The sequence below is a fragment of the Rhinoderma darwinii genome, chromosome 6 (assembly GCF_050947455.1).
Source record: "Rhinoderma darwinii isolate aRhiDar2 chromosome 6, aRhiDar2.hap1, whole genome shotgun sequence".
Taxonomy (NCBI): Eukaryota; Metazoa; Chordata; class Amphibia; order Anura; family Rhinodermatidae; genus Rhinoderma; species Rhinoderma darwinii.
Genome location: NC_134692.1, coordinates 139,256,894 through 139,276,066, shown reverse-complemented (window position 1 = coordinate 139,276,066; position 19,173 = coordinate 139,256,894). Strand labels below are relative to the sequence as shown.

Genomic DNA, 19,173 nt, shown 5'->3' with positions numbered 1-19,173 from the left:
TAGATAGCACCACACCGCCCCCTTGTAGATAGCGCCACACCGCCTCCTGTAGAGAGCGCCACACAGCCCCCTGTAGAGAGCGCCACACAGCCCCCTGGTAGGGAGTGCCACACAGCACCACTGTAGCTCCCTGAAGGAGCGGAATCCCCGTGTTGCCGGGGATTCCGCTGCTGGGGCGCTCCGCTTGATTTCTCTGTCCATATATGGACAGTCACATCAGGGGAAACTCCTGAAGCAGAATGCACGTCCACAGTGTTGCCGTCGCTGTGGCCGGGGATTCCACTCCAGGAGAAGCTCCTGTCATCTGTGTCCATTTATGGACAGTGATGTCATTGGCTTCTCTTGGAGTGGAATCCCCAGTGACAGCGTCTGCAACGATGTGGACGGGGATTCCGCTTCAGGAGTTTCCCCTGATGTCATTGTCCATATATGGACAGGGACATCAAGTGGAGCTCTCCAGGAGCGGAATCCCCAGCCACACGGGGATTCCACTCCTTCAGGGAGCAACAGTGGCGCTAGTAGATAGCAGAGCAGGGAGATACTTCCCTGCTCTGCTATAGTGCCGTAGCTACCGCTGTAGCAGCCGCAGCCGCTGCTAGCGGTGCCACAGCCCTCATGCCCGGTGTTGCCGCTAGCCGCCGCTGTGGCTGCTACAGCGGTAGCAACGCCACTGAGTGAAGAAGCGCCCGGGCGGAAAGGCGACTTCTGAGTCGCCGGGCCCGGGCGCTTCTGAAACAAGCAGGGGAAGGGAGCCAGCGCAGCGCCCCCTTCCACCTGCTGGAGTGATGCGTCCTGTGCCTGAAGGCACAGGTCACACACCCTAAAGGCCAGGCTGTGGGTAGGAAGGACCGTAGTTTGAGGGCCCGTCCGTAACCTTTTTCCATTGAAACTGTTGAAGTACTGCCCACATAAATTGTCAGGTCTATTTCTAAATCATTCTGAGGGCCCACAATCCATCCTTACAGAACATTGGCATGTCAACTTTTAATTGCATTGTAATCTTTGTTTTTATTGCACACACAAGACACATTATCAATAAGATCAAATAGGTTATTTGTGAATTAACCCAATAAGACATAAACCCTAGTGGCTACAAAGTCACCTCCGAATGGGTTTGTCGACCGCTGGGGTCCGTTATTATGTTAGAGCCTTCGTCTGGAGGATCCTGTGGTACTCTGGTGGTCCAGTCCAATCTTGTTTCCCGAACAGTAAAAAAAATCTACAAGCTGCATTGCCATTTCTGTCCACTTTGCAGGATCCCATAAAAACCCTGTTCTTTAATCCACAGGATCTGAACTTTAACAGCTTTGAACAACTGTGCATCAACTATGCAAATGAATATCTGCAGTACTTCTTCAATAAGATTGTGTTCAAAGAAGAGCAGGTAAGTGTCAGAAATCAGGCTCAATGGCTATGGGGCAGATGACAGGTTCAGGGGTTCCTCGTTGACTGTACTTGCAAACACCTGATTGTTCCCTCCAGAAGAGTCCGTATTGAAGAGTATGAAGCTTGACTTTGGTTTGTTATTCAGATAACATGTGTTAATGCATATGTTGAGATTGAGCTATTGCTACTTACCTTCTACCCACAGTCTTCTATATAATGTCTTACAAATCTGCACTCAAAATTAAGCTTGATAGTAAAGAAGTCAAGATTTTAGTACTGATGGGCACCTTTCACTTACAGGAGGAATACATCCGTGAGCAGATTGATTGGAGGGAAATTTCCTTCATTGATAATCAGTCCTGTATAGATCTTATTTCCCAGAAGCCCTATGGAATTCTGAGGATCTTGGACGACCAGAGCTGCTTCCCACAGGTAACTCTAAATCAGGGGTGGGGAACCTTTTTTCTGCCAGGGGCCATTTGGATATTTATAACATCATTCGCGAGCCATACAAAATTATCAACTTAAAAATTAGCCTGCTATATTTGGTCAAACATTTAATTAACTCACCCCTAACGTGATGGCGGGAGCTGCTTCTCTTTGGTGAGGCGTGTCTGAGTAGGCCGCGGCAGGTCAGGTGACTGGACTGGTCCACTCCCGGGCCGGGACGCACCGGCCTCACTCAGACCGCCTCCTCATTCACTAGTAATGAATGACGCTACTTGGCTTGGTCCGTCCTCCTCCCGCTTCTAAATTTTAGTGATGTCACTCACATGTAGGAGCAGGAGGAGGTCGGACCGAACCAAGTAGTGAATGACGCGGCGGCGTTCTGAGTGAGGTCGGTGCGTGCTGGAGGGCCAGACCAAATGATTTCGCAGGCTTTATATGGCCCGCGGGCCTGACGTTCTCCACCCATGCTCTAAATGATTAATTTTTACCTAATTAAAGGGGTTGTCTGCTTTCTAAGTCTCTTTTTGTTAGTAGGACCCCCAAAAATTAGCTGATCGTCAGAGTGAGAGCAGCCACTCTGGTTCATATAGAAGGGTCCCGAGTCTACGATCACGGATTGTCCCATTAGAATAAGAGCTGCCCCTCTAGTTCATAGAAGGGGGGTCACGAGTCTGTGACATCTATATGTCCTAATAGGGTATATGGTAAGGGGTTATATAGATGAGACAACCCCTTTTTACTGAAAATGGGTTTTCTAAACTAGACAACCACTTTAATGTCAGGCACTTACTCAGCTATTCTCCTGAGTGAGTGGAAGAAGCTGTAACTGTAAGTAAACCACTCCACTGGTTGCTTCAGGGGATTCACAGATTGGCCCCATCATTTGCAATGGACAGAATGAGGTTGTCTGTGGTGTCCCTCAATTTCCTGACCTTTCTGCACTGTCCCATTACCTGACCTCTCAATAGAACTCATTATTTGTACGTCTATATCTAGCATAAGTCTGCAATTTGTTACAGGCCACAGACCACACCTTTCTCCAGAAGTGTCACTACCACCACGGCACCCACGAGCTGTACTGCAAGCCAAAGATGCCTCTCCCTGAATTTGGGATCAAGCATTTTGCTGGAAAAGTTACTTATCAGGCATGTCTTATTATAACTTCACATCCACTTGCTGCACGGTGGTGAATTAAAGGGGTTATCTGGGAAGTGAATTTTTTTTTCAGTAGGGGCTGCAAATGAAATAAATAAACCAATAAAACAGTACTTAACTATTCTTGCCCCTGCCGATCCAACGCTGAGGCTCCAGCGCCATTCCCTGTGGTTGTTTTCATGCATGTAACTGCTGCAGCCAACCAGAGGGCTCGGCGGGGCTCTGTGGTGACGAATCGTATTTCTGTCATAAAGCCCTTTGATTGGCTGCAGCAGTCACATGCTGTGTGCATGTAAGTAACCACCTAGAGTGCAGCTGAAGTCTCAGCGCTGGATCGCTGGGGGCAAGGATAGGTAATTATTGTTTTTTTTTGTTTATTTATTTATTTGCAGCCCCTACTAAAAAAAAAAATTCACTTCCCGGATAATCCCTTTAAGTAAAATGTAATGTTAGAAATATAGTGTTGTGTGGTTTTCATAATAGACTTCGATACACTGAAACAGTATCACATATAATAGGCTTAGACCTACTGAGACAGTGTCATACATGATAGGCTTAGATACTCTTGAGACCGTATCATACTTGATAGGCTTAAATGGATTGAGATAGTATCACATATGATAGGCTTAGATACGCTGAGACTGCATCATGCATAATAGACTAATCTACTCAGACGACATCCTGTATGATTGGCTTAGATACTCTGAGACAATATCATACAAGATAAGCTTAGATACTCCAGTTCAGCAGGTAGCAGCACAGAGTCCCTACAGATTATTTTATAATAAAATTCAGTAACATTGCATAATGGAGAATGTAGTGCTGTGTGGTTTATGACTTGTCAGAGAATTTTATACCCTTCTAATTTCAGGTCCACAAATTCTTGGATAAAAACTATGATCAAGTGAGACAGGATGTTCTAGACCTTTTTGTAAACAGTAAAATTAAGGTAAGTATGTTATCAGAAACGCCACAGGCAGCCATTATGTCAACGGTTTCCATTGTGTAAAACATGGACAAAATTGGGACATTTTGATTGGTTCCTGTTTTTACCTTCTTATTTTCCTCAGGTGGTGGCCAACCTTTTTTTTAGCCACGCTCAGGTGCTGGCTCAGCAGAAAAGTATGATGGGAAAAAGCAGTACCATGACCCGGAAGATCAAGGCTCAAACCGTAGCAGCAAAGTTCCAGCAATCCCTCCTGGAGCTGGTGGAGAAGATGGAGAGGTATGGAGCGCATTGCCCCTGATGCAAAATATGTACCAGGGTCCCCCAACTATCAGGTGCCATGCATGGCACGGCTGTCCTCAGAAGAGCGATTGGGCCCCAGCAGGCACCAGGGCCCGAGTGCAACTTCAATCCCATCATCACGTATCATTACAACTCAATATGGAAAGATCCAACTGTGATACCCTAAGAGGGAACAGGGCATATTGGCTACATTTAACTAACAGGATAACTAACTTTAAAAAAACTTCAGAAGTTTTGATCAGTGGGGTCTGAGCACTGAGACCCCCTACAGATCGATATAAGGAAGCGGTAGTAGCGCTCAGGTAGTAGCGCTCATGAAGCTGAGATCTAGGGTGCTTTTTGGCACAGACCCCATATTGTGCCTCCCTGTAGCACAGCCACAGGTACATTTTATTCCCCATTTAAGAAATGTGTGTCTTCTCCCAACAGGTGCAATCCATTTTTTGTTAGATGTATCAAACCTAACAGCAAAAAGGTAAGCAAAAACTATATATTTTGGTCAAATCTTTAGAAAACGTATTGGTATAAATTATTCTATTACTGTTTAAAGCAGAACAATCAAGTTTCTTATCGGAGGGCTGCATAGGATAGAGGGGTATGGATGCTAAGCTCGGGGATATCTAGTTTTCTATGATTTGATTCAGTATTTCCATTTAAAAAGCCATTTAAATGCTGCATGTGTGAAAGCTTGTGAGTCCTGCTTCCCCGTCCACACACAGTGATTGACAGCTCTCCCTCTATACATGCTTATAGGGAAAGCCTGTGAGTCCTGATTTCCCCACCCATACGCAATGATTGACAGGTTTTCCTGTATACGTTTATATACATGGAGAGCTGTCAATCTCTGTGTGTGGGTGGGGAATCAGGACTCACAGGCTTTCTCTGTGGGTGTGTATAGAGGGAGAGCTGTCAATCTCTGTGTGTGGGTGGGGGAATCAGGACTCACAGGCTTTCTCTGTGGGTGTGTATAGAGGGAGAGCTGTCAATCACTCTTTGTGGGTGGGGGAAGCAGGACTCACAGGCTTTTTCTATGAGTGTGTATAGAGGAAGAGCTGTCAGTCACTGTGTGCGGGGAGGCAGGACTCACAGGCTTTCTCTTTAAAAAGGGAATGCGTGCAAATGCATCACTATAATATATAAGCAAAGGTTCGGCCAAAGTGACCGTGCACTTTAAAAGGGGTTTCTACGTTTTAGCATTGATAGCTCATCTTTCGTATAGGACATCAATGCGTGATCGGTGAAGGTTTGGCCAAATTCAGTAACCAACACAGCGTCACTTTCGTCCATGTGGCCGTCTGTTGCAGTACCAGACACTGCATTGAATAGGCGGCAGTACTCCAGTGTCTTGGGAGGGATGTCTTCTTCTTTATATGAGTTCCTGTACAGATCTATTACCTCCCTAGGAACCTTGCCTTTTTGAAACAGACATTGTGATCAGTCAGCTGAAGTACTCTGGAATTTTGGAGACCATCAGAATTCGGAAAGAGGGATATCCCGTTCGGATACCTTTCCATATCTTTCTCAGCAGGTAAGGAGGTTTTAAAGCATTTCAGGCATTGTTTCTCCCTTGCCCAATACCAGGGGCTGCTGCACTCCGCAGTCTTTCAATGTATATTCCTGCCTATCTAGTCTCCAGCAGTCCAACAAATGTTCAATCATTATAACTCCGAACAGCTCGACTGTCTCGTCATTTTCCAGTTTGGCTTTATCATGGAATCTTTAAGATGTGTAGGGGCCCAATGTCAGATTGTCTTTAGTATCCAATGTCAGATAAGGACCAGTTTCAGCTTCAGGTGGCCTATTTTTTTTATCATAACCAATAACCCAAGCAGATACATGTTTTATAGAAGGTGAAATAAAAGTATCCAATCATTGACCTTTGACCTCTCACCCCCAGGTATCGTTGTGTCATGGACCTTGGCCGTAATATCCGTGCTGATGGCCCCCTATGTGTCACTGTGTTGAGAAAACTGTGTCCATCTGTTCACCCCACCATGTACTGCATCGGAGTGAGCAAGGTGACTCTTAAAACTTTATTGTACTTACTGATTGTATGGGACAGACCTATACACCTGCTGAGGCCAGATTTACACTACTGGAACCTGTTTGGGCCAAAACTGTTGTTAGGCAAAGCCAGTCCTGAGTTAGTCCCACCTCTTTACAATGAATACTTTGTAATGAATCCAGTTACGGTAATGCAGGGAATTCAGGGCAGGCGGTAATGCAGGGAATTCAAAATCCTTGTACCTATCAGCAGACCTATCAGCAGACCTATCAGCAGACTTGAGTCAAGTCACAATCACTTAATTTGATTCCCTTTTCTTTCTCCTCTTGAGCTTTTTATGAAGGAGAATCTCTACCAGCAATTAGAGAGCAAACGAGACCAACTGATGAACAAGGCGGCTGTAACCCTTCAGCGCTATGGCCGCGGGTATCTGACCCGGAAACGTTACAGGACTCTCCGGTACAGAATCATTCAACTGCAGGCCCTGGCCCGTGGCTTCCTGGCAAGGTACAAGACCCAAAAACCCCAACTAATATCCTTCACCATGTCATGTCAACAGATGATTTTACATTGAATTTCCCCTTAAGATATCCTATGTGACTATTATGGGGCACCTCGGGGAGGGGACCCAGTTCAGGTTTTCCACAATGGGCTGTCCCTCTTCACAGGCTGTGCAATATTAGCAAACAATTGAGGTGAAAACCAGACCAGGTAAAGCTTCTACCAATACTCTCTCCTACAAAGGTAGTCAGGCGGTTAATAAGCATTGGGGACGCTTTACCCAAGGTGACGGCATGATCCAACATGGGAGAGGGCCCCATTGTAAATTTTGCTATTGAGCCCTTTATTCTTGATGTATGCTCCTGCCCAGTGGCGGACACAGACTGCAAAAGGCCCCTGTGCAGATATGAAGGAAGATTTATATTGTACATTTTATTACCAGTTTAGAACACAAGTAACACATTTTTTTCCGGGTTAAATTCTTATCTAAACTAAGTCCCTAAATGTGGGCAAAGAAAATGAAAAACCTATACTCACCTCCTCCGGCGCCTCCGTTCCCCCTCCGCAGCCCCTATCCCTTTCTGTGTTTACAAAGCTGCTGTGGTGACGCGCGGTCGATGGCACATGACCGCTGCAGCCAATCAATGCCCTCAACAGCGATTTGCTGTGGAACTACTGTCCTCAGCAGCACACCAATGAGGAGTTATTGGCAGCAGCGGTCACGTGCCATCGGCAGCGCGTCACCAGTGCAGCCTTGTACACTTGTAACACAGACCGAGACAGGAGGATGGGGGCTGCGGCGGGTGAACGGAGGCGAGGGAGGAGGTGAGTATAGTTTTTTTATTTTCTTTGCCCACATTTAGAGACTTAGGTTAAATTGAATCATTGAATATAACACAAAGCACTCATGCAACTGAGATGCAATAATTTAGATGATCTTATCATGCTTAGCTTACTGCACTGTTACCTATCAAGCAGGACTGAATCTCAAGATATCTACAGAGGGGGCTGTATGGCGTTATCTACAGGGGGGACTGTATGGCGCTATCAACAGAGGGGGCTGTATGGCGTTATCTACAGGGGGGACTGTATGGCGCTATCTACAGAGGGGTCTGTATGGCGCTATCTACAGGGGGGTCTGTATGGCGCTATCTACAGGGGGGACTGTATGGCGCTATCTACAGGGGGGACTGTATGGCGCTATCTACAGGGGGGACTGTATGGCGCTATCTACAGGGGGGACTGTATGGCGCTATCTACAGGGGGGACTGTATGGCGCTATCTACAGAGGGGGCTGTATGGCGTTATCTACAGGGGGGCTGTATGGCGTTATCTACAGGGGGCTGTATGGTGTTATCTACAGGGGGGACTTTATGGCGTTATCTACAGTGGGGTCTGTATGGCGTTATCTACAGGGGTTCTGTATGGCGTTCCCTACAGGGGGGGTCTGTAGGGAAAGTCATACAGCCCCCCCCTGTAGGGAACGCCATACAGACCCCCCTTTAGGGAACGCCATACAGACCCCCCTGTAGGGAACGCTATACAGCCCCCCCTGTAGGGAACGCTATACAGCCCCCCCTGTAGGGAACGCCTTACAGCCCCCCCCTGTAGGGAACGCTATACAGCCCCCCCCCCTGTAGGGAACGCCATACACCCCCAATCACTCAAAAAAATGCGACCTACAGTGTGAAAAGACAAAAGACATGTATCCCCTATCCACAGGATAGGGGATACATGTGTGATCGCTGGCATTGATAGGGAGAGCGGGGGACCGAAAGTCCCCCGAAGTTCTCCATCACTCACCTCTGACTTCCGGTGTCTGCGCAGCTCAAGTGTGACCGGCGCTCCATTCATTTCTACGGAGCTGCCGACACAGACCCCGGAAGTCCGAGGTTTGTGATGGAGAACTTCAGGGGACTTTCGGTCCCCCGTTCTCCCTATCAATGCCAGCGATCACACACGTATCCCCTATCCTGTGGATAGGGGATACATGTCTTATGTTTAATGGCAGAGCGGGGAGATACTCCCTGCTCTGCCGTAGTGTTCCGTGGCATCGCGCTGTAGCAGCCATAGCGGCAGCTAGCGGAGATTCCGGCCAAGGTGGGGGCCCGTGCCGGCAGGTGACGCGGGCCCCCTCATGCCGCGGCCCCGTAGCAGCCGCTACGGCTGCTATAGCAGTAGTTACGCCCCTGTGTTAGGGGGAGTTCACACTGAGGTTTTTTTCGCGAAAAACGTCAGAAAGTGCCTCCCATTGAAATCCATGAAATTTTTCCTGCGAACAGTAAAAACCGCATGCGGGAAAAAGAAGCGCAATGCCCTTTCTTCGGGCGTTTCTGTCTCTGACTTCCCATTGACAACAATGGCAGGCAGAAAATGCGTTTTTTGCTGCGTTTCCCTGCCCACGGCCCGATGGCCGAAAAACGCCACAAAAAAACGCAATGAAAAACGCGGGAAGTGTTCTACCGGCAGGTCAAAATATGCCTCAAAATTCCGGAAGGAATTATGAGGCAGATTTTTCTACATAAAAACTTCTCCCTTCTGACATGAACTTTTTAACTTCATCTACCTGTCCTCTGCAGTCTGCACGTCCTCCACTCGTCCTGTGTCTGTCCTCCGCTCATCCTATGAGTTCTCCGGCAGTCCTGACTGTACTGTCCAGCCGCCCGAAGTCTTACGTCGCACCGCCCCCTGTCCTCTCCCCTGCCTGAGCGCTCCTCCTACCACCAGCATCGCCGTCCTGTCCTATTCATCTGTGCCAGATTGGCAGTGCAGTGTAGCGGCTATCACCGGGCCCGGGCACCCGCCCCCTCCCTCCCGATTGGTAGTGCAGTGTGGCGGCTATCACCGGGCCCCCGCCCCCTCCCTCCCCTCATGCCTAGTGTTGTGATGCTACTAGGCATGAGGGGGCCCGTGCCGCCAGGCCTGGTACATAAAATGTAATGTGCCTGTCAGGGCGACACGGGCCCCCCCATGCCGCGGGCCCCGTAGCAGCTGCTACGGCTGCTACTGTGGTAGTTACGCCACTGAACGGGCCCCCTTCCCACGCGGGGCCCTTGTGCAGCTGCACCGGCTGCACATGCGGTATGTCCGCCCCTGCTCCTGCCTTTCTAAGCCACAGTGAGAATTTGTATAATTTGCTGGGCAACACGATTTGCTGTGTCCACCTACGGTGCTAGATAAGGGGGTAAAACACGGAAAACCAAATGTCATTTTCATGTAGGAATTTTCCCGCTTACATGAATTTTGTATTCATTCAACTTTATAACTTGCAGGCGTAAATTTCACAACTGGAGAAAGAGCATGTTAAAATTTCGAGCTCTGGTCCATATGTACGTGAATCGGAGGAGATACCTGAGGGTAAGACGTCATTCACTTCTTTGCTGCCGTTTTGTTATATTAACGAGTATTTACCTCCTGATATGAGAAAGCCCTTTAAGGGTTTTTTCCACTATAGTATGGTCTATATATCGAATGGATATGCCATAAATGTCTGAATTTGAGGGTCCAATCTCTGATTTTTGTCACAGAGTTGAAGATGTCTCACAGAATGATATTCTGTATCACAAAATGTCATTCTGTATCACAAAATGTCATTCTGTGTCACAAAATTATATTGCGTCACAAAATTTCGGCACTACATTGGAAATGGGCTGCGTTAGGTTATTATTGCATTGTGGTCAGTATTATTTTCAAGGGCTCAAAGTCCAGCAAGCGTCATGTAGATCTCTGTATAAACGGCAGGGTGCAGCCTGGTTATGTATATACATTACAATATCTTTCCCTTTGGGAATGAGTCACTAAGTGAGGAACAGGCGTTGATATATACACTGTAAAGGTCAGGCTGGTGCCAAATATAATATCACCGAATATAACTCTCTGCCAAGTATACCTCTGTACCTTTTACTTGAATGTATATCTAACAAAGGATGTTTTCCGTTCCGCCAGTTTGTTTATTGGTAGAGTATGCCCACTGCCACCACAGGGATCTGTGCATCACAGTTATCTCATCCACTAACATGGGAGCAAGACCTAGTACGTCTATCTTCACCAGACGATGACGCTCAGTTAAAGGGTTATACGCTTTTGAGCTATTTCTCTTTACAGTAATCTGGAATGCTCCTATAAGGGGTCACCAGTCAGATCCCTTTAAATCTTATCATCTGTAAGGTGCTCTATTAAAGAGGTTGTATGAGATTAGAGAAACAGGCTGTTTTCTTCCAGAAACAGCGCCACCCTTGTCCATGGGTTGTGTCTGGTATTACAGTTTAGCTGCTCGAATGGGGCTGAGCTGCAATACCACACACAGCCCATGGACACGAGCTGTTTCTGGAAGAAAGGAGACATATTTTTCTAATCTCATATAACCTCTTGAAGGTTAAACCAGTGGGTCTAAAGTCCCCATATAGGTGGCCATATAATACATGGTTGAGCTGAGTCCTCCAGAGTGGGAGCTCAGATGCAACTTTTATGACTTCCATATGCCCTAATGGGACAACCCCTTTTTTTTTCCAGTTAGATCTAAAAATTCTTTGGTTTAATGAAAAACGCTTCTTTTTTTTTTACATTTATTAAACCTTTTCGCAGTTTATATCTACATTTTGTTAATCCTTTGTTTTACTTATCGTGTACTGCTTTCGAGTTATATGATATTTTCTTTCTCCAATCATAACTAAAGCTAAATTTAGATTTCTGCTGGTTTCTTATTACGAAAGAGCAGTGCATTGTGGGTGCACAGATGAGAGTAACACAGTTAGGCCCCATGCACACGTCCGTAAAAACGCCCATAGACTTCTATTGGCCACGGGTACATTCCCGTTTGCGTACGGGAAGGTGCCCGGGCCGTTGAAAAATATAGAACATGTCCTATTTCAGGCCGTAATTACGGCACGGGCAGGCCCATAGAAGTCTATGGGGCTCCCGTAATTACGGATGGCTACATGTGAGAGCATTGCTAGGCGACGTCAGGGGATTTCAATTTTTGAATAAAGAAAAGCAGGGAAAATGTGACCCTTTTAAGGGGTTTGGATGTGATTGTGACATAATTTCCAGCCCCCCTATTTTTACGGGTCCGTAAATACGGGTGGAATACGGATGACAACGGACCCGTATTTACTGACATGGGTCCGTACATATGGGTTAAATACGGGTTAAAAACCCGTGACAAAGGACCCGTATTTACGGAAGGGAAAAAATATGGTCGTGTGCATGGGGCCTTAGAGCTAAGCTAAGGTCATATGTCTGACAGTGGGTGGAGCTAAACAGCTGTCTGTTTCCAAGGGCAACCAGTAGAATTTTAAAAGCAGCTATGAATGGAGAAAATGATATGAAATAACTCAAAGTTTCTCAACATTCTAGCTGTGAAATGTTGCCATAAGTGTGATTTTACTTGAGCACATGCTGATGGTAAAGCAGAACTGCCCAATAAATGATATGATAAAGTGCAGCTATAGATAAGTGCAGCGTATTCACCAGATTCACGAGGTCCGTGTGCTCCTGCACCCTTTCTTCTTATGACTATTAATAAGTATGACCTTACCTGGGCTGCAGTGATACCACACCTATCCCAGCTGTGAGGCGACCAGAACAGGGAGAAGAACAGGACAGTATGAAGCGTGTGCAATTTGCTCCTCAATTAAAGATCACTGAGCCTCATGCTGGATTATTTCAGGTGAACCAGGTCACATGGATATTATAAATTTAAGGGGGTACAGATGGATAGGGGTGCAAACATGTTAAGTGCTAGCAAAACAGGATTACTCTGACTGCATTGTCTTAGTATTGTCTTTTGTAAATGGGGTTATGTCTTATGCTGGGATCACTTACACTCTGCCGTTTACTTGCAGATGAAGGCAGAAGCTCGCCGACTGGCTGAAGAAGAGCGCAGGAAGGCAGAGCAGGTGAGTATAGTGCTGGTTGGCGCCGGGGACTATTGCTGTGGTTTGAAGTCCAGGCGTTTATAGGCTTAGAAATAAAAAAAAATAAAACACATTATAAATTTAGGTCACTGAGTTCTCTATCATGATTCTGTAGGGGCTGCACGGTAAGTGGCCCCCATACAAAAGTGTTAATGTTCTTGCCTTTATGTTATGTTCATTTATACTGTAATGTGCTGTATTGAGATCGGCACTGCATATCAATATTCAATGCATTCATATTCAATGCATTTTCTGTGCACCTGCAATGCTATTTGTAGCCACTAGATGCCACTGTAGGGCAACAGACTATAAAAATTGCTGGGAATCTGGAATTGTGTTGCGTGTGTGGCTAAGACCACATGGAATACCTGGGGAGCCTGTGTAGCCGGGATAACAGATTGTTGGCCTCAGGGAGCTTGGAGTAGACCACCACGAGTACAAGTACCACCATGGTGTGACAACCAACATGGCCATTATAACAGATTACACGGAGTCCTAACCCATAAATCTGTAGGTAGATTTGCCATTTAGGAGTCTGGTGACTTATCTTGGTTGTCACCTAGCTTTCCCTTAAACAGATATGATTAAGTATCAGATGAATTTTACTTTCTAATTGTATTGATCAGCACCCTCTTTACTCTAGAACATTCAGATCAAGAGTTCCATTAGATTCCCATCTTATCTTCTTGAATCTGATTCTTTTTTATTTTCTCTATCTAGGAGCTGACTAAGAGAGAAGTATTTAATGTGACTCATCTAGAGATACCGGCCGAGCTGGCTGGCCTTCTCCGCACACCGTCAGGTAAGAGGTCTCACCCAGAAATAGAGTACTAAGTACGCTGCACCATTACCAGTGTAACACAACTGGATTGAAGGAACTCTACCAGAAGGAAGTCCTCTAGTGCACATCAAAATGAAGAAAACTAGTTTTTAATATCTCTATTTTATGCTGAGATATGATCGCTTGAAGTTAAAGGCCCAAAGCCTGAGGCTGCACTACTGAGAGATTCTGATGACAAGGTGTCCCAGTTTGGTTTTTTACAGGTTCAGTGTTGTCTTAGAGACGGAATGGATTGAAATCACCATCCACATCAATATCTACATCCTGCCTGACAGTTCTGATGCATATGTGGTCATTTGTATCCACACCAGGTCTTCATGACAACACAGCACCTAACAGAAATAAAAAGGGGACATATTGTCATGTTTGCTCAGATCTTTTAAAAAAAATAAGTTACCCGTTTCCCTAACAATTTGTGCTTTTTCCTCCCCCCAGCTCAGAAGAACATCATGCTGGAGTATGTAACACCTACTCATGTCCCAAGGGTGCAGGCCTTCACCCAGCTCACCCTGCCCCTCGACATCAACAACTACCCCATGTTCAAATATGTGCGAGTTTTTTTCAGGGTAAGAGGGGGGGACGGGACAAGGACGTTCTTATAGTAATAGAGCAAATTGAAAAAAAAGTTTATAAGAGCATTAAAAATTACAGACAGTGAATATGAATATGAAAAAGTAATCAGCTTCTCTAACATCTTCAGATGGGTGGTAGGGTAGTCCACCGCTGGGCTGGGTCATCTGTATGGGACAGGGGGTCCTAGGGGCCACCTCAGCTTCTAGGCCGCACCCTGCCTTGTAAAAACCTGTTGTGTCCTGTGTGCATAGGGGCTTTGTGATTAGGACTGTTTTTTCAGTGTTTGCACAAGTTTCCATCCCACTTTTTTATAAAAATGTGACAATTTTCCAACATGTCTGCCTGATATGGGACAAATAGGAATGGAGTACGGCTGTTGTAGTGATTAAATATGTCAATCTTGCAGGAACCTCTGTTTGGGATGTTAGCAATGACACTTGGATCTTCTCTGCTTCCTGTTGAAGACGATCTGAAGCCACAAGCCATAACGTCCTTCAAACTGGTAATTATTTCCTTTAAAAACTATTAATCAAACAGACAGGGAGGCATTACTTTATGCAGAGGCGTAGCGAGGTTCTCCAGCACCCGGGGCAAAGATTCAGTTTGGCGCCCACCCACCAAACCTCTTTCCCGACATCTCCTTCCCCCTCGCCATGTTTGTTTTCCCTAACAATCAATGAGGTGTCATTTTTTTCTCACATTTTTTTAAATGTAACTCGAGCATAAAGTTATTTGTACATTTTACAAGCAATATAGTTCTATATACAGCACCAGAACAAAGCTAAATATATATATATATATATATATATATATATATACAACACCAGAACAAAGCTCAGTACATATATACACCAGAACCAACCTCAATACATATATACAGCTCCAGAAACAAGATCAGTACATATATGCAGCACCAGAACCAAGCTCAGTACATATATACAGCACCAGAACCAAGCTCAGTACATATATACAGTGCCAGAACCAAGCTCAGTACATAAATACAGCCTGAGAACCAAGCTCAGCACATAAATACAACACCAGCACGAATACAGCTCAATTTAGTGCAACCCCTGCAGTATAGGTTTGCACTAAATTGTATACAGCTCCCAGCATGGCCCAAACAATGGTAAGGATATGCAGGGAGTTGCTGTTTCACAAAAAAAAAATCATACCACCCATCATCTCGCTGCAGATCATACAGTGATTACAGTACTGATTAGAGGCAGAATAAACATTTACATTAAGTAACTCACCGGTGACGATCTCAGATTCTAGTTGTTCTTTTTCTCTTTTTTTCTCCATCCGGTCAAGACCTCTATGATGACTTCTGCCGGCCACAGCCCTTTTCTGCAGTTTGCAACTCAGATGTCTTCAGCTTCTCACTGTTCAAACATTTCTGCACCTATAAACAAATATAAAGTTATCATGGTGCCAGACACTTAAATATAATAGCCCCATACACTGTACCTCTAATTATAATAGCGCCATACACTGTGTCCCACACACACCGTGCCCCCTGTAGATAGTTCCCCCATAGAGCCCCATGTAGATAGCGCCCTACATAGATCCCCCTGTATATAGTGCCCCACATACAGCCCCCTGTAGATAGTGTCCCACATATAGCCACACCTGTAGACAGTGCCCACATATAGCCACCCCTGTACATAGTGCCCACATGTAGCCCCCCAAGTAGATAGTGCCCTACATATAGCCCCCCTGTAGTTAGTGCTCCACATATAGCCCACCCCTGTAGATAGTGCCTTACATACAGTGAAGGAAATAAGTATTTGATCCCTTGCTGATTTTGTAAGTTTGCCCACTGTCAAAGTCATGAACAGTCTAGAATTTTTAGGCTAGGTTAATTTTACCAGTGAGAGATAGATTATATAAAAAAAAAAAGAAAAAGAAAATCACATAGTCAAAATGATCTATATTTATTTGCATTGTGCACAGAGAAATAAGTATGTGACCCCCCACCAACCATTAAGAGTTCAGCCTCCTCCAGACCAGTTACTGCTCCAAATCAACTTGGTGCCTGCATTATAGACAGCTCTTACATGGTCACCTGTATAAAAGACTCCTGTCCACAGACTCAATGAATCAGTCTGACTCTAACCTCTACAACATGGGCAAGACCAAAGAGCTTTCTAAGGATGTCAGGGACAAGATCATAGACCTGCACAAGGCTGGAATGGGCTACAAAACCATAAGTAAGACGCTGGGTGAGAAGGAGACAACTGTTGGTGCAATAGTAAGAAAATGGAAGACATACAAAATGACTGTCAATCGACATCGATCTGGGGCTCCATGCAAGATCTCACCTCGTGGGGTATCCTTTATCCTGAGGAAGGTGAGAGCTCAGCCGAAAACTACACGGGGGGAACTTGTTAATGATCTCAAGGCAGCTGGGACCACAGTCACCAAGAAAACCATTGGTAACACATTACGCCGTAATGGATTAAAATCCTGCAGTGCCCGCAAGGTCCCCCTGCTCAAGAAGGCACATGTACAGGCCCGTCTGAAGTTTGCAAATGAACATCTGGATGATTCTGAGAGTGATTGGGAGAAGGTGCTGTGGTCAGATGAGACTAAAATTTAGCTCTTTGGCATTAACTCAACTCGCCGTGTTTGGAGGAAGAGAAATGCTGCCTATGACCCAAAGAACACCATCCCCACTGTCAAGCATGGAGGTGGAAACATTATGTTTTGGGGGTGTTTCTCTGCTAAGGGCACAGGACTACTTCACCGCATCAATGGGAGAATGGATGGAGCCATGTACTGTCAAATCCTGAGTGACAACCTCCTTCCCTCCACCAGGACATTAAAAATGGCTCGTGGCTGGGTCTTCCAGCACGACAATGACCCGAAACATACAGCCAAGGCAACAAAGGAGTGGCTCAAAAAGAAGCACATTAAGGTCATGGAGGGGCCTAGCCAGTCTCCAGACCTTAATCCCATCGAAAACTTATGGAGGGAGCTGAAGATCCGAGTTGCCAAGCGACAGCCTTGAAATCTTAATGATTTACAGATGATCTGCAAAGAGGAGTGGGCCAAAATTCCATCTAACATGTGTGCAAACCTCATCATCAACTACAAAAAACGTCTGACTGCTGTGCTTGCCAACAAGGGTTTTGCCACCAAGTATTAAGTCTTGTTTGCCAAAGGGATCAAATACTTATTTCTCTGCACAATGCAAATAAATATATATCATTTTGACTATGTGATTTTCTGTTTTTTTTTTATATATTCTATCTCTCACTGGTAAAATTAACCTAGCCTAAAAATTCTAGACTGTTCATGACTTTGACTGTGGGCAAACTTACAAAATCAGCAAGGGATCAAATACTTATTTCCTTCACTGTATATCTCCCCCTATAAATAGTGCTCCACATGTAGCCCACCCCTGCATATAGTGCCTCAAATATACCTCCCTCTATAGTGCTCCATATATAGCCTACCCCTGTATATAGCCCCCCTGTAGATATAGCCCACCCCTGTCTATAGTGTTCAACATACAGCCCATCCCTGTAGATAGTGCCCTACATATATTTCACCCTATGAATAGTGCTGCACATATAGCCCACCCCTGTATATAGTGGCTCACATATAGCTCCACCTATAGTGCTCCACATATAGCCCACCCCTGTATATAGCCCCCCCTGTAGATAGAGCCAACTTCTGTATATAGCCCTCCCCTTGAAGATAGAGCCCCCCTGTAGATAATGTCACTTACATTTTTATTAGGATTAAAAAAAAAACAAAACAACTTTACATACTCGCCTAAATCCCGTTCCCGCGCCATCCGGTGTCAATGCAGACCGGCTCTCTTCTGACAACCTCGCGTTGCTTGCGTTGTTGAAAGGCGCTCACTTACAGGGCAAGTCATTCTGCCCTGCCAATCAGCGCCTTTCATAGATGCCATCATCGTGCCTCTTGCGTCTATGAAAGGCGCAGATTGGCAGGGCACTATGACTTGCCCTGTCAATCAGCGCCTTTCAATGATGCAAGCGGCGCAAAGAGGTAATCTCGCCGCTTGAGTCGTTGAAATGCGCTGAATGGCAGAGCACGGAACGTACCCGGCCGTTCATCGCCCTGCAGTGCAGAAGTGGGTGGCGGCGGGTGCTTTCAGTGGTTGCCGCCGCCCCCTCAGAGAGGCATCAGGCCGCCGTCATGGACGGTGCACACCTGGCGCCCGCCCCACCTTCCCTCTTAGTTGCGCCCGGGGGAAACCATGCCCCGCCTGCCCCCCTAGCCACGCCCCTTCTTTATGTGCCAACATCATTTGCAAAGAGAAACAGGAATGCAGTACTATCTGTATCTTCATCATTTACAGGAAGACACATGGAGGCAGTACTATCTGTATATACATCATTTTAAGTAAGATATAGTGCGGCAGTACTATTTGTAGCCATTTGTGGCAAAATTATGTACTATACGTCTAACAAGATGACCACCACATTACATTGTAACCTAAGCACAGATATGGTGGTCACCTTGTTTTTGCATTCGCCGTTGCTATGCAACGACCTCCAGTAAACATAAGTACATGTTAATACAAAAAATATAATGGAAAGCAGGAAAAACTATTCAGTTTTGCTTTAGCATTATCGTCTTGTCTCCTAATGACCTAGGTGTTGAGGTTCATGGGTGACCCATTCCTCAACGAAGCCCAGGAGATTTTATTTGGCAATTACATCATCCAAAAGGGTTTGTCCATTATGGGACTGAGGGATGAGATCCTGGTTCAAATAGCCAATCAGGTCTGGAGGAACACGAACCCAAACAACGAAGAGCGTGGCTGGTACCTACTGGCCTCTTGTCTCAGCAGCTTTGCTCCATCACCAAACCTAGACAAGTATCTTCTGAAGTAAGACCCCTGACAATTATAAAATTCATATCTATTTCTATGTTTTTATGTTTTCCAAATTAAATTTTTATTATATGGTTAATAAGAACAATTGCTCTCCACCAGAAGGAAGAAAAAAATATTAGCTGAGGGAGAAGCCCCTGTAGCAGCTCTTGGAAGGTACTGATTCTTCCTGCGGAGATCTAGCTGGTGGGGAGTCTTACAGACAATGCTTTTTACAGGCTTTCTAGT

General features: G+C 45.7%; 1 protein-coding gene across 1 annotated transcript in view; it reads left to right on the top strand.

Annotated features, from left to right (window-relative positions):
* Positions 1-19,173, top strand: part of MYO15A (myosin XVA) — a 106,850-nt gene that overhangs the window by 51,487 nt on the left and 36,190 nt on the right. Inside the window, exons 14-28 of the mRNA XM_075830630.1 lie at positions 1,289-1,384; positions 1,687-1,818; positions 2,856-2,981; positions 3,863-3,940; positions 4,062-4,216; positions 4,670-4,715; positions 5,644-5,768; positions 6,138-6,258; positions 6,577-6,752; positions 10,019-10,103; positions 12,590-12,643; positions 13,382-13,463; positions 13,938-14,068; positions 14,482-14,577; positions 18,707-18,942. Of these exons, the coding sequence (XP_075686745.1) occupies positions 1,289-1,384; positions 1,687-1,818; positions 2,856-2,981; positions 3,863-3,940; positions 4,062-4,216; positions 4,670-4,715; positions 5,644-5,768; positions 6,138-6,258; positions 6,577-6,752; positions 10,019-10,103; positions 12,590-12,643; positions 13,382-13,463; positions 13,938-14,068; positions 14,482-14,577; positions 18,707-18,942 (1,739 nt within the window). The remainder of the gene's footprint in view (positions 1-1,288; positions 1,385-1,686; positions 1,819-2,855; positions 2,982-3,862; positions 3,941-4,061; positions 4,217-4,669; positions 4,716-5,643; positions 5,769-6,137; positions 6,259-6,576; positions 6,753-10,018; positions 10,104-12,589; positions 12,644-13,381; positions 13,464-13,937; positions 14,069-14,481; positions 14,578-18,706; positions 18,943-19,173) is intronic.